Source organism: Schistocerca piceifrons, chromosome X, assembly GCF_021461385.2.
Source record: "Schistocerca piceifrons isolate TAMUIC-IGC-003096 chromosome X, iqSchPice1.1, whole genome shotgun sequence".
NCBI lineage: Eukaryota > Metazoa > Arthropoda > Insecta > Orthoptera > Acrididae > Schistocerca > Schistocerca piceifrons.
In genome coordinates, this window is record NC_060149.1 from 110,392,265 (window position 1) to 110,407,354 (window position 15,090).

The 15,090-nt window shown below is 38.2% G+C and overlaps 1 protein-coding gene across 2 annotated transcripts in view; it reads right to left on the reverse strand.

Annotated features, from left to right (window-relative positions):
- Positions 1-8,815: 8,815 nt before the first annotated feature.
- Positions 8,816-15,090, reverse strand: part of LOC124721912 (putative sodium-coupled neutral amino acid transporter 11) — an 80,292-nt gene continuing 74,017 nt past the window's right edge. Inside the window, exon 10 of one of the 2 annotated variants that reach the window (XM_047247067.1) lies at positions 8,816-11,421. In XM_047247067.1, coding sequence (XP_047103023.1) covers positions 11,197-11,421 — 225 coding nt within the window. In that variant the 3' untranslated portion in view covers positions 8,816-11,196. The remainder of the gene's footprint in view (positions 11,422-15,090) is intronic. The other variant, XM_047247068.1, reaches the window with a different exon arrangement.

Genomic DNA, 15,090 nt, shown 5'->3' on the forward strand with positions numbered 1-15,090 from the left:
CTTTGAAACTCACATGCTGAACCATCAGCAGCTAAACTCATGTGTTGCTGACGAGGTAACGCTACCAAACTGTGCGTCTGCGATTTGGCCAACCAATAGCGGGGGTATGGAAGTAGTCACGTGGGGGTGGCACCATGGCCAGCCACCGGGAGCAGACATGTTGTTCACTCCCTTCTTCTGGCACCTTCTGACCTGACCAGACGCTCTTTTCTCCTGCTCTCTTGGGCAGCAGCCCATTCAGTTTTGGCGGCTTCTCTAGGTCTGCCTTTCCTTTTACGGCATTAAACATGCATGCATTTAAAATATGTTTGATTTTTCATCTCAACAGGTGCCCACTGCTTTCCTTTCCTCACCAATCCTGACACATTAACACTGCACTTCTCAGTCCAGTGTATTGAACATTTTTAGGGCTACCGCTGGAAAATTGTCTTGCGTTCCAGTCACTCGACAACTTGGTACTTCAATATTCCTCTTGTTGCGGGTGTCATGATTATAAATGTCTTGCCTCAGGCTGAAATCACCTTGGTTTTCTTTTACACTAATGGGGCATAGAAACACATATTGGCTGAATACTGTCATTATCCTTAACCTGGTAAATATATGTTTGCAATGCACCTGTTTTTTACATGATGTAATGATCCTGACAGTTTTTTTTTAGCATTAACACCTCCTTACAACCTACAGCGTCTTTCCATAACAGCAGACCATAATTAATATGGCTATGAAAGAGTGCATAATACACTGTTAATTGGTACTGGTCAATACTGTGGAGTGGTACTTAAGATAAGTAAATAAATTAGTGAAATCACAAGTGAAGTAGAAATTAGAAAATAAATGAAAAACTTGGTTTAGTTTAGAGAGTTACATACTGGCAAACAGCAGGCAGAGCAGAAGAGACAATGACTGTGAACTCAGCAAGTTCCACATAAGCGGACGCTGTCGATTCAGCCATCAGGGCATCACCTGACCGGCTCACGTGTTTCTCAGTTGTCACATGTGAGCAAAGGCTCTCGCCTACATTCCTAGAGCCAATGACCAGCGTTAAGAAGATTCTTTGAGAAGCTTTTCAACGTGACAGAAGAGGCAATGTCCGTGAAGTTGTTCACCTCCAGTGAACTGAAGTGAATAAATACGGGAGACGCAGTGGGCCCAATATGAAGAGTAGCAGTAGTTTTCAGTCAGTTTCGGTGCCGAAGACCATCATGCAAGAAGAGACTACATCATACACAGATGCACCAAGCCCGCCGCTGTAATGGAATAGCAAGCAGCAGCCTCGGCACCAGAAGACAGAAGTTAAAAGGTATTTGAAGACTGATTTTTACGTACCCGGGTGACTTGTGGGGACGGGAAGGAGACGGCCTCACATCAGCAGTCACCTGTGAGCTGGGATGAAGATCAGACAGCCCTAGACTGGCAAGCTGGAGTCCATTGTTCGAGTCCGGGACACTGGCCTTCCCCTGCCGCGCCGCTCCACTGGCCGACGCACAACACTGGCACACGAGGCCGCTTAGAGAAGAGAAACACTGGGACGCCACATCCAAGGTGTCACCATCTGATGCACGACTTCGCTCTCAATAATTAAACGGGTCACTGCACGAGGCGCGTCTCCAGTCAACTTCACGGTCATTGTCTTTTCTGCTCTGCCCGCTGTTTGCCAGTATGTAACTCTCTAAACTAAACCAAGTTTTTCATTTATTTTCTAATTTCTACTTCACTTTCATTTCACTTATTTATTTACTTATCGTAAGTACCACTCAACAATACGCCTTTTATTTTTTTAGCAGGTATGTAACACAGGAGAGCTTGGAACACACATACTCTGTGTGCTTGTTCATAGTCAGTTAGCTGTTTACCATGAAGCCTAGTAGTTTGACAGCCTCCATGTTGTCCTGGTAGCCAACGTTGCTGAGACTGCATATCATGTGTTGTATTTTTTCTTGATTCATTTTCATTTTATTTTCGATGGACCACTCTTTAATGCTTTCAAAGAGTACATCTGCTGCCAACAGAGCTTGTTCAGCCTTTTTCCCTTTGGCAAAGAGTGTAATATCAGCAGCAAACTGTAGAATGTCATAGATACCATTTATTAACATAGATAAGGAACAGGAGAGGTCCTATGATGGATCCCTGGCGTACACCATGCTCTAATTTTTACTCTTGGGAGGTTGCTCCATGGACTGATACTATTTGTCTTTAGTTATCAAGATAAGATTGAATAGTAGCTTGGACAGCCACACCTTCAATACCATAACACTTCAGCTTATTAATCACTATCTTGTGTGAGATGCACTCAAATGCCTTGCTCAGGTCGCAGTGTGTCAATGCCACAAACTATTTATCTTCAAACCCTCCCTTATCTTCGTGATTAAGTCCAGTACCACTGTAACTGTTGTCTTTTCCTTGCAAAAACCATTCTGTGTGTCCTGGAAGAGAGTATTGTTTTCAAAGTAATTTTGTATCTGATGTTCCATTACAGACTATGACTTTAGCAAGAATGGGTATTGTTGAAATAGGTCTGAAGCTAGACACTTTGCATGGGTCGCCTCATTTGTAGACTGTTACTGTCCATGCTACCTTCAGGAAATCTGGGACGACACCAGAAGATAAACACTTGTTAATTACTGTGGCTAGTGGCTGAACAAGCTCTGGTATTATTTCCTTCCGTACTGTGCAGGGCATACAACAGATATCTTGACTCTGAATGCATATAGGACTTCACTATTTTTACAAGGTCCTCAGAATGTATTTCCTCCCAGTTTTTAAATGGGTAACTTACACTTTTTGTATTGGCTGTGGGATCTTAGACTGAAAATGGAATTTCATTTATTGTACTTTCCACTACGCTAACAAAGTACTGGTTGAAGGCATCATGACTACTGTAATTTAAGACCAAGATGAAAATACAGCTTAACATGCAAAAATCATCTATAGGGGCATGTACCAATCAATAATACAGAGTAAAACATAAGAGATGTGAGGACGGCTATGCAAGAGGCATGCAACGAATTCGAAACTTAAGTCCTATGAACTGACTTGGCAGAAAATCCTAAAAAAATTTGGTCTTATGTCAAAGCGGTAGGTGGATCAAAACAAAATGTCCAGACACTCTGTGACCAAAATGGTACTGAAACAGAGGATGACAGACTAAAGCCGAAATACTAAATGTCTTTTTTTCCAAAGCTGTTTCACAGAGGAAGACTGTACTGTAGTTCCTTCTCTAAATTGTCGCACAGATGACAAAATGGTCGATATTGAAACAGATGACAGAGGGATAGAAAAACAATTAAATCGCTTAAAAGAGGTAAGGCCGCTGGACCTGATGGGATACCAGTTCAATCTTACACAGAGTATGCGAAGGAACCTGCCAGCCTTCTTGCAGCAGTGTATCGTATGTCTCTAGAAGAGTGTAGCATTCCAAAAGATTGGAAAAGGGCACACATCATCCCTGTTTTCAAGAAGAGACATCGAACAGACGTCCAGAAATACAGACCTATATCTCTAACGTCAATCAGTTGTAGAATTTTGGAACATGTATTATGTTAGAGTATAATGATTTTTCTGGAGACTAGAAATCTACTCTGTAGGAATCAGCATGGGTTTCGAAAAAGATGGTCATGTGAAACCCAGCTTGCGCTATTCGTCCATGAGACTAAGAGGGCCATAGACATGGGTTCCCAGGTAGATGCCATTTCTTGACTTCCGCAAGGTAAGAGCATATGGACTACAAGACCAATTGTGTGATTGGATTGGAGACTTCCTAGATAACAGAATGCAGCATGTCATTCTCAATGGAGAGAAGGCTTCCAAAGTAAGAGTGATTTCAGGTGTGCTGCAGGGGAGTGTTGTAAGACCATTACTATTCACAATATATATAAATGACCTTGTGGATAATATCGGAAGTTCACTGAAGCTTTTTGTGGATGAAGCAGTAGTATATCGAGAGGTTGTAACAATGGAAAATTGTACTGAAATGCAGGAGGATCTGCAATGAATTGACACATGATGCAGGGAATGGCAATTGAATCTCAATGTAGACAAGTGTAATGGGCTGCGAATACACAGAAAGAAAGAAAGGAGCTTTAACATTTAGCTACAATATAGCACATCAGCAACTGGAAGCAGTTAATACCATAAATTATCTGGGAGTAGGCATTAGGAGTGATTTAAAATGGAATGACCATATAAAATTAATCGTCAGTAAAGCAGATGCCAGACAGATTCATTGGAAGAATCCTAAGGAAATGCTATTCGAAAACAAAGGACGTAGGTTACAATGCATTTGTTTGCCCACTGCTTGAATACTGCTCACCGGTGTGGGATCTGTACCAGATAGGGTTGATAGAAGAGATAGAGAAGATCCAATGGAGAGCAGCGCGCTTTGTTTCAGGATCATTCAGTAATTGCGAAAGTGTTACAGAGATGATAGATAAACTCCAGTGGACGACTCTGCAAGAGAGACGCTCAGTAGCTCGGTACGGGCTTTGGTTTACGTTTCGAGAACTTACCTTCACCGAGGAGTCAAGCAGTATATTGCTCCCTCCTATGGATATCTCGCGAAGAGACCATGAGGACAAAATCAGAGAGATTAGAGCCCACACAGAGGTATACTGAGAATCTTTCTTTCCACGAACGATACGAGACTGGGATAGAAGAGAGAACCGATAGAGGTACTCAAGGTACTCTCTGCCACACACCGTCAGGTGGCTTGAGGAGTATGGATGTGGATGTGGATGTAGATGTAGATGAAAGATAATATAAATTTAACCATATAATTCGTAGCTGTTTGTTGTCAGAAAATTTGGAAAGCTTGCGTGATGTCTTCGCTGACAAGAGCTTTTCGCTGATTTCTTTTATGCTTAAGAAAAAGTAACACTTCATGAAATGGAAAATTAATTTATAGGCAAGATCGAGTTTATGTTGCACAAAACATCCTATATCACCTGTCCATAAAACAGTTTCGTCAGTACTGTCTAAACACTCACAAAATATATTATCCCATAGACTTGAGATGGAAGACAGTGTCTTTTCAAGGTTACTTCAACCTGTAAACGAATGCTGAAAACACTTTCGGATGGGTAAGTCAAATAAGAAAGATAATTTATTGAATCAAAGTCCTTCATGGCAGTGAAAGTTGCAGCTACTGTGTCAGACGCCATTTCATTCATAAGGGTTTGAGCACACTTCACACAGCTGCTCTGTTTACTAAGCTTTTCGACAACGTAACCTGCTATGTGATAAACTGAACATTGTTTTGGAATGTTGTCTTCATACGGAATAGGGAGATCATTTTCCCAGTCCGCTGTCATCATTTTGCCCTTAATTTTGTCCTCAACAGATAAGTTAATGTGTTTGTTTCATACTTCCATTTCTTTAGCACATATATACATTTGATTAACAAAGGATGTAAGACGTGGTTCTGAAATCTGTTCACAGTTCCCAGATGCAGATATAGCCATCTTAACAGTAACAAACGCACTCTTTAACACATGTAATTACAGAAAATCTACAATTGATGGATGGTCGTCCCAACTTATAGACCTAAAAGTTGCAAAATGACATTCCAGAGGGTCTTGGTTGAATTTTTCTATCATTACGTACTTAAAACCTTTGGATCATAATTACTGAGAAACTTCTAATGTACTCTTTAGCATGACTCAGAGAAATTCCATCAGTTTGTTTGAGAGTGCTTTCAGCAAAGTGCATCATGATGCACACTTATCAAAGCTTAAAATGGGTGATGTCACTGGGAAAAAAAAAACTAGAAACACATTTAGGAGACAGACAAAAATTTACAGGAATTATATACGATGGACAGGTACCAGGAGAGATAGTCAGTAAGAAATATAAATTAATATATCCCTCCACTTTAGGACCATTTCTGTTCATATCTCATTTGAACAATCTTCTGCTTAAGATAAGCATCCAATTATAATGTATGCCAGTGGCATGTTTATTGTGCAGTTAGTTTTCCAAGCCTTAGTGATGATGTTCAAAACCTTATTGTACAGACAAGAACTAGGAGTAATAACATCAAGGTTAACAGATAAAAACAAATATACACATTCAACTGATTGGTCCAAACAGACCTGTTTGGGATGCAAGTGTTTTGGTTCATATATAGACAGCACACTTCCATGGAAATAACAAATTAATCATGTCCGCAACGGAACTGCATCCATTCTATATGCATTAACACTTTCGCTGCGGCATCGGTGCAGACGCACAACTCTCCAGTGCGGTCCAGCAACGTGCGAGTGCGGGCTAGTAACGCTCGAGTACGGGCCGGTAACACACTGAAACGGCAGGCACCGCTTGGAGACTATGCTCCTAGGCACACCTGAGCTACAGGCTGACGTCAAGACCTTGTAAGATCTGTAGGATTATATTCTATACTGACTTAATGATGAGATCTTAGATGCATTACTTCAAATAAGCTTCAACTGTATTGTGGTCATGTTTTAACGTCTGTTTGCTGTCTGACACCTACAGGGGTCACAGGCGTCATTCAAATGTTCGCGATTTGTTGATAATGTAACAAAAAATACAGTTCAAACAAGTAACAAATCCACTGCATTCGTGAAAAATTTGGATTCCAAAACGCAAATTCTTAAGAAGGAAAAAAAGGAAACAAGAAACTGGATTCATTTGAAATCATATTTACTTCAAATGCGCATTTTTAAGATTGACTCTGATAGAGTCTTCTATTTAGTAGCATGTTTGCTCCTGGTACGAGAGAATTAGCCGCCTACATTTACGATAAATGCCCAGGGGACACCGGGATGTGTAGAAATTAGTAAGTGAAACACACCCTACATGGAGGCTTTTCTCGTGTCTCCCATCACTTCAATTGTGTTGCTATTAAAACAAATTTAGCACAACAAATTCTTTCGCAAAAAACTGAAGTGTACGCTTTACAACACAATAAGAAATACGTCAACTTAAAAGAGAACCTCATTTTCTGAGTACTCGTGAAAAAAAGTTCTAACCTTTCACGCCATTAAAAGAAATCATGCAATATCAAAAGAAATAAAAGAAGTTGTCTTTGATAATCGGAATTTCCCCAATATTATCACGTTTTTGCTACTTATGGGAAATTATACAGCAGTTCGAGCAGTATCCAGGTTTGTCTGGGCAGGTTCTACACTCGTATGGCATATCAGTGTGCTTGCCTTGTTCCGCGCACTTCTTATACCGCTTCTTCATAACTTGCTTCTTCCCTGCAGTAGCTTCCTGCTTTTGCACAACGTGTGTTTGTGATGTTCCTTGCTCTCATTTCGTGGAATGCCCAATGGTCGAAGGAAGCCCTTTATAATGTTCATTCTGTAGACGTACAAGGTCATTTTATTTCCTGAGTATTTGTTGTACAGATATTGAGAATTGAAATCAAGCATGTCAATGACATGAAAGAATAGTTTTTTCAGCCAGCGGATAGTCTTTCGTTCACATAAATAATACAAAGAATAATACAAAGAATAATCCAAAGAATCATTGATTCATCTATTGATAAGTCTCTTCCTGGGTAATACACTTGAGACATTCTCGTGTTAAAATAATCCAATGTAGATCATATCTTATATCAATGACAACATATGATCTTGTTTATCAGTCCCAGACATACACACATTGTACCTAATCATAGGCAAAGGTTTTGTGACTATTTGCTGGCACACTTTCGTCACTTGCTCCATAACATCTAGATGTTCTGTGGAAATGTAGGTAACCTCTCGTCGATCCTTCCATTTTCCAATCATAACTCCATTAGAATACTGCACAATTGTCTCTCCTCCCCCAAGTTTTGCCGATACGACATCTTTGGGGGTATATTTCCTATTTAATTTCAGAGTTCCTGTGGAAAGTGTAAAAATCGTAGAGGGAGACCAAGAGATGAATACACTAAGCAGATTCAGAAGGATGTAGGTTGCAGTAAGTACTGGGAGATGAAGCTTGAATGGAAACTGTTATAATTGTCCAAATAAATGTGATGACCAACATGCAGCTTTTCTGCCATCAAATGCAAAACGACCTTTTCAGTGTGACCTTTTCTCCACATATCTCCACTACTTCCCGCATACACAGCGCACTTATTTATTAAACCATCTGGATTGTTAAGCATGTGCATCTTAATGCCATATTTATTAGATACGTTTGCTTTTTATGTATTGTCTAAATGACAATCTTCCCCTCCAAAGAATCATTGATTCATCTATTGATAAATCTCTTCCCGGGTAACACACTTTAAACTTTCTTCTGTGAAAATAATCAGATGTAGATCATATCTTATAGCAACGATCGTCTGGTTTCGGGTTTCCTGGAAGTGGATTTTTTGCAAACTGCAGCGAGCGTAATATGATCAAATACCGGTCTCTGCTGATACTCATCGCTGTTCCCCTATTCTCAAACAGCGGTTCTTTCTTCCAGTAGTCTTGTAATCGCGGATATTTAACGTTACCCATACGTAACTAAACTCCCCGGAAAACTAGTAATCGCGCTGCAACTCTACAGTAATCAGACAGTGAGCGCAGACGCTTATAAATGTCAGCCGCACTGGCTCATAGCTTGTTTTGACGCTTATAAGTGTCAGCTGCAGCGAAAGTATTAAGGATATCTCCAAACCACAACTGAAATAACTGAAACAACTGTAATTTGGATCAGTATATGCTTTCTTGAACCACGGAATAACATTGTGGGAGCAGGACCTGACAAATTAATATGAAAAAGGGTTTTATACTGCAGGTGGGCCTTGATGATCATAGTGAAAGTAAAACTAGAAACATCTTGCAAAATCCTTTTCACTAGCTTTAATATTCTCAGAGTTTATGACATGTATATGCTATATATTATAATGTTAGTGGATAGAGACACTGAGGTAACAAACACAAATTCACAGCTAATATAGGTGGAAATTAGTTTTTCATGTGGTTAAAATAAGATTGACATTAGCGGCAATAATTCCTTATGCTAAAGGAGTGTTTCTACATACTTTGCTATGAGTGTTGACTGGAGATACTTAAATGGCAACTTAAACTGTAACTTATCCTTGAACGTCCACATAACTTTGAATTAACATGAATAATATACATTTTATAACCATCCTGTCATCGTAATAAATTTAGTACTAACTTGCATATAAAAACTGTTACAGAATTGAGTGATTTTTTGTCATTCAAATTACATCACAGCACAAAACAGAGAGAGAGAGAGAGAGAGAGAGAGAGAGAGAGAGAGAGAGAGAGAGAGAGAGAGAGAGAGAGTGTGTGTGTGTGTGTGTGTGTGTGTGTGTGTGTGGACGCGCACGCATTGACTATTAAGGTCCAGAAACCAAGTTAATTATTCAGTGGACTATATCCGAGTCCCAGTTATCAATACACTTCGTACAGGTCATTTTGAGAATGCACACTTAGTTTTTAAAGTTCATCTTTCTATCTAACTCTTCAGGTAAGAGAGTTCACCAAAGCCTTAACAGCATTATAATACTATAATGGCGTTTTACACAGCAATACTACAGTGCTGTATCAAAAAATTTCTAAGTAGATATTTATTTTCATATCTTTCAATGACACAGCACAGTGGTTGACAGGAAACAAGCTAATCATTAATCCGATAAAGGTAGTGTATAGCATGTAGTACATCTTAGAAACTTGTGCATTATAAATATTTGTGTGTAAACTTTATATGTTTTCTAGCTCATAAACATGGTCTGTCCTACAGTAAAAGTACACAAATATGATCAAAATGCAATTTACAGACCTATAAAATCATAACAGCTGCTTTTTCACTGTGTTTCATGTTTCAAATAATCACAAGATGCTTTCCTATTATTAATTTTTTAGAATGTTTCTCGTGGAGAAAAATCACTGGTCTTGATAACGTTTTCAAAATTGAATTAAGAATAGTCTTGACTGTCAAGACAGTTTTTAATTCAGTTTTAAAGCTTATCTATTAGCTGATGGATTTACGGTCAGAAAATATAACTGAAGTCCAAGGAGCATCCCATATTTTCAATAACTTTCTTGTATTAAGAAAACACCCAAAAATAACTGCATTTTTATAAACTTCATGCAAAAAGTGATATACATAATTATCGAGCACTCTTTTTACAGGTTATTATAAAATACAGATGATCATTTGTAGATAACTGCACTTAACATACTACAGACTATCGAAGGGGGGGGAAAAACCTGGCTCATGCCTATAGAACTAGATTTAGATACTTACAATATCAACTGTGAACTCAGGTAGTATTCACAGTGCTTTCAACAAAATGACACTTTTGGCAACATGCAAGACAGAGAAATATATTTATTTATTCTATAATATTTGTAACATTTTTACAAGTTGGTCCACTTATGAAAGCCCATCAATTTAATATATTGCAATTACGAAGACTGCAAGCTTCAATACTTTATATATTTTAACTGTAATACTCTTTTGAAAAGCTGGAGAAAGACAGCAACTTTTCTTAAACTTTAGTATTTTGAAACAGTAACTCTTAAATTTTCAAATACATATAGTAACTTGTCAAAACCATTTGTTCCGAGTTTCTCTCAGCAAATGGTGAGATTAGAATCTTATGAAATTTACCCTTTGAATTAAAATCACACTAGTATCTGTAAGATACTTATACCACTGGCATCAAAACAATAAATATAATATAAAAAGTAAATTGCTCTTGCAAAGTAATGCATAGATAACATCTTCATATAACACAGCAAATAGTCCTTAACAATATTTTTTCTCACAGCCCAAGCATTCTCTGTAGTTACAAACAGAAGTAGTAACTGCAGAACAATGAACACAGACTATTTCCTGAGCAAAATGATAAATTGTGCAACATAAAGCTTAAATTTTCATCTTTTACCTTCATTATTTTTGGTAAGGAAAACAGTGAGGCAAAAGTTCACATTTCTTCTCTAGATAAATAACAGACATCACAAGTACAATAAAGGAACTTTCACCAAATGCAGTGCAGGTACAGATATATACAACAGTAAAAATATCATTCCACAGAAAACAATCATTGTCATTCCCAGTGGCCAATTAACAAATACTGCAAAATATACTAAGGAAGAGAGATTCATTACATTCAGTGACTAAACTGCAAAATGAGTTACAGTGCAACAATTACAAAAAATTCTGTGATTCTTTTAAAAACTACCCACACTCAAGCATGTATGACAGTCATGCCAGGTGTAGATCCTAGTTAGTGATGTTGCAGTACTGCATGATGTGGCCATGGCTACAAGATGCTGCCGAATGGAAGTTTGTTATCAGAGATGCAAATCCTGCAACAGCACATAATGTTCCCGCAAGTGCTAAAGCTATAGCAGGAGCTTTTTCATAAGCAAGATATCCACCTTCTTCTAGCTTCAGGTATATTATTGCTGGCAACACATATGCCATTGGTACAGCAGCCAAAATACCCTATGGAGAGAAAAAATATAAATATTAATGGTATAGTCACAATGTTTCTAATAACAATAAACAATCATTTGTTACTTTTCTATTAACACATTGGGCTTGAAAAAAAATTATATCCACTTAGTCTTCGAATTGATAGAATTATTCTCATGTTTGTTGAAATTCATCCAGAAACAATTTTATAATCTGTCATTTGCAGTCATTTTATAAAGACCAACAAAAGTTTTGCATCAGATGTCATAAAGGGATGAAATCACCAAAAACATCTATACGTACAGAAGCAATTTCAGCTAGGAAATTTATGCATATTGCAGAGAGTAAGCCTTGCCTTCTTAGAACCCACCAAACACTTGTGCCATATTTAACCTGTCCATTTTTGCACCGGCAACAGCTGATCCACGTATATATTTTCATTTCTTGAACTTTGTGTTACTGGCTGCTTCCTAGTAACATAATAGACTCTTCCCAAGACAAGTAGTAAATAAAAACAAAAGATACCTCATTTCTTTAGCTGTACTTGTCAGTGCTACAAGAAGCAGATCAACCTCTAGGTCCTCTGTGGCTTAATATCATGCAGGTTATTCCCACTATCAGCCAAAGGAACTGAAATGGGATTACTACCATGCAATTGTTATTTGTATTTGGTTTCAAGTTAGTTCTCCAGGGCCTTACTAAAGTCTTCATGTAAAAAGGTTTTTTCAAACAAACAATACACCATTGTCTAAACCAAGAACAACCAGGCTTAACTTCTAGCTGTCTCTCACCATGTGTGTGTGAGGTTCAAATCCAGAGGGCCAGATTGATACTCAATGATTTAACTTGTGAAGAAATGTTGGTAAGGTATTTTCACCCAGGGACAAAATGGCACTCATGTATTTACATCATAGCTGAAGACAATTTGGTAAACAGTGGGCTGCCAATATTACTGCAAGTGGACACACTATCATAGTCACACTCCAAAAAATTTTGTAGTAACCACAGGTGAGATGGTCAAGTATGCCTTACTATGCTTACAAAAACAATCTAGGAGCCACAGACACCCTTGGATTTTTGCCATCGTGCAATTCTCTTGCTCATAGGACGACAATGAGTCCACAGAAGGAGATCTGTATGCCTAAACAATACTCCTGAGCAACCTATCCAAGTGAGGATACAGGGGAGCCTCCTGTGCTAAGGTTCTAAAGAATATATAATTTTCAATGTGATAGGGTCTACAGGTGTGATGAATCATCTGAAAAAAATTTGTGATGCCTTTCTGAAGAATACTTTTAAGATGACATTTAACCAAATTTCTGGGTAGGAAAACATTTAAGTTCTTAAGCTTTCAATACCCCTTACAATGAACAGAATCTAATGAAGTGTTCTTAAACTAACCAAGTTATTTCTGAATATAATTTACAGTTAAACACTTTTTCACCACAACACACACACACACACACACACACACACACACACACACACACACACACACACACACACTTACTGGACAAATTGCAGGGAGGGCATTAGATGGTTGGAAGTAATGTCATTAACTGTTCACCAACCTCTTTCATACACTGCAGCAACAAGTTTTTTTTACCTATTTGTTCAACCAAAGACATAGAACAGAGACATGCACTGATGAACAATATTTGCTATTATGTATAAAAAGGGTAAGTACTTTAACACCATCTGAACTGAGGTCTACTCAAGCTGCAGTGACCAAAATTATGACTGAACACTGTGGTCAGAAGGAAGCACAAAAAATGTATGCACAAAAGTCAAATTAGTCATGTATGTTTAGTTCAAAATAGAAGGAGATGCTTGCAACAGGCACACCGACATGTATAGTGGACCGTCTATTTATGGACAACAAGTCTCATTATGGATTAAATCCAATTCTGCCATGTCAGGAGAAGTAACAGTTTATGATGACAATGATAATGATAAGTGGCTACACTGGTAGCGAGGGCTGTGTGGAAGGGACTGGGTAGTTTTTTTAGGTTAGAGGGCCTCAGGGAAACACAGAAAGGTCATCCGTCTAAAAGGGGACAGGTAAAACACAGTTAGTTGTAGAAATGATCAGTATTATAGTTGTAAATTGTCGTAGCTGTGTTAGGAAAGAACCAGAGCTCCAAGCCCTAATGGAAGGCACTGAAGTTCAAACACTTCTAGGCACAGAAGTAAGTTCAGCCGAAATTTTTCCAAATGATCTAACAGTGTTCAGAAAGGATAGCTTAAATACAGTTAGTGGTGGAGTATTTATTGCTGTCAGAAGTAGTTTGCCTTGTAGTGAAATTTAAGTAGATAGTTCCTACAAAATAGTATGCGTAGAGGTTATACTTTACAATTGGATTAAACTATTAATTGGATGGTTTTACCAGCCCCCCAACTCAGATGATATAGTTGCTGAACAGTTCAAAGAAAACTTGAGTCTCATTTCAAATAGGTACGCCACTCATACAGTTATAGTCGGTGGTGACTTCAATCTGCCCTCAATATACTGGAAAAATTATAAATTTAAAGCTGGCAGCAGGCATAAAACGTCATCTGAAATTGTACTGAATGCTTTCTCAGAAAATGATTTTGAACAATTAGTTCATGAGCCCACTCTAAGCGTACATGGTTACTAAAGCATAATTGAGCTCTTAGCAACAAATAATGTGGGACAAATAGTGAGTATCTTGACGAATACAGGGATTAGCGACCAAAAGGCAGTTGCTGCTAGGCTGAATACCATAACACCCACAACCATAAAAAAGAAACACAAGGTATATCCATTCAAAAAAGCTCATAAAAATGCTCTTAACGCCTTTTTAAGAGTGTGTCCATTCCTTCCTATCTGATGATGTAAGTGTCGAAAAGACGTGGAATGATTTTAAAGAGATAGTATTGACAGCAATTGAGAGATATATACCACATAAATTAATAAGTGATGGTACTGATCCCCCATGGTACACGAAACTGGTCACATCGCTGTTGCAGAAGCAGTGAAAACAGCATGCCAAATTTAAAAGAACGCAAAATCCCAAGACTGGCAAAGTTTTATAGAAGTTCAAAATATAGCGCATACTTCAATGCGAGATGCTTTTAATAATTTCCGTAATCAAACACTGTCTCGAAACCTGGCAGAAAACCCAGAGAGATTCTGGTCATTCATATAGCACACCAGTGGCAAGTCACAATCAATACCTTCACTGCATGATAATGACAGTGAAGTCACTGATGACAGTGCTACTAAAGCTGAGTTGTTAAACACTGTTTTCCCGAAACTCCTTCACCAAAGATGATCAAATAAATATTCCTAAATTCCAATCAAGAACAACTGCCAAGATGAGAAACATAGTAGTAGATATCATCGGTGTCACAAAGCAGCTTAAATCACTTAATAAAAGCAAGGCTTCCAGTCCAGATTGTATACCAGTCACGTTCCTCTCAGAGTATGCTGATACAATAGCTCCATATTCAGCAATTATATACAACCACCCACTCACAGAAAGATCCGTACCTAAAGACTGGAAAATTGCTCAAGTCACACCAATACCCAAAAATCCATTGAGTTATAGGCCCTTATCACTAACATTGGTTTGGAGTAGGATTTTGGAACATATACTATATTTGAACGTTATGAAGTACCTCAAAGGAAACGATTTATTGACACACAGTCAGCAGAGATTCAGAAAATATCGTTGT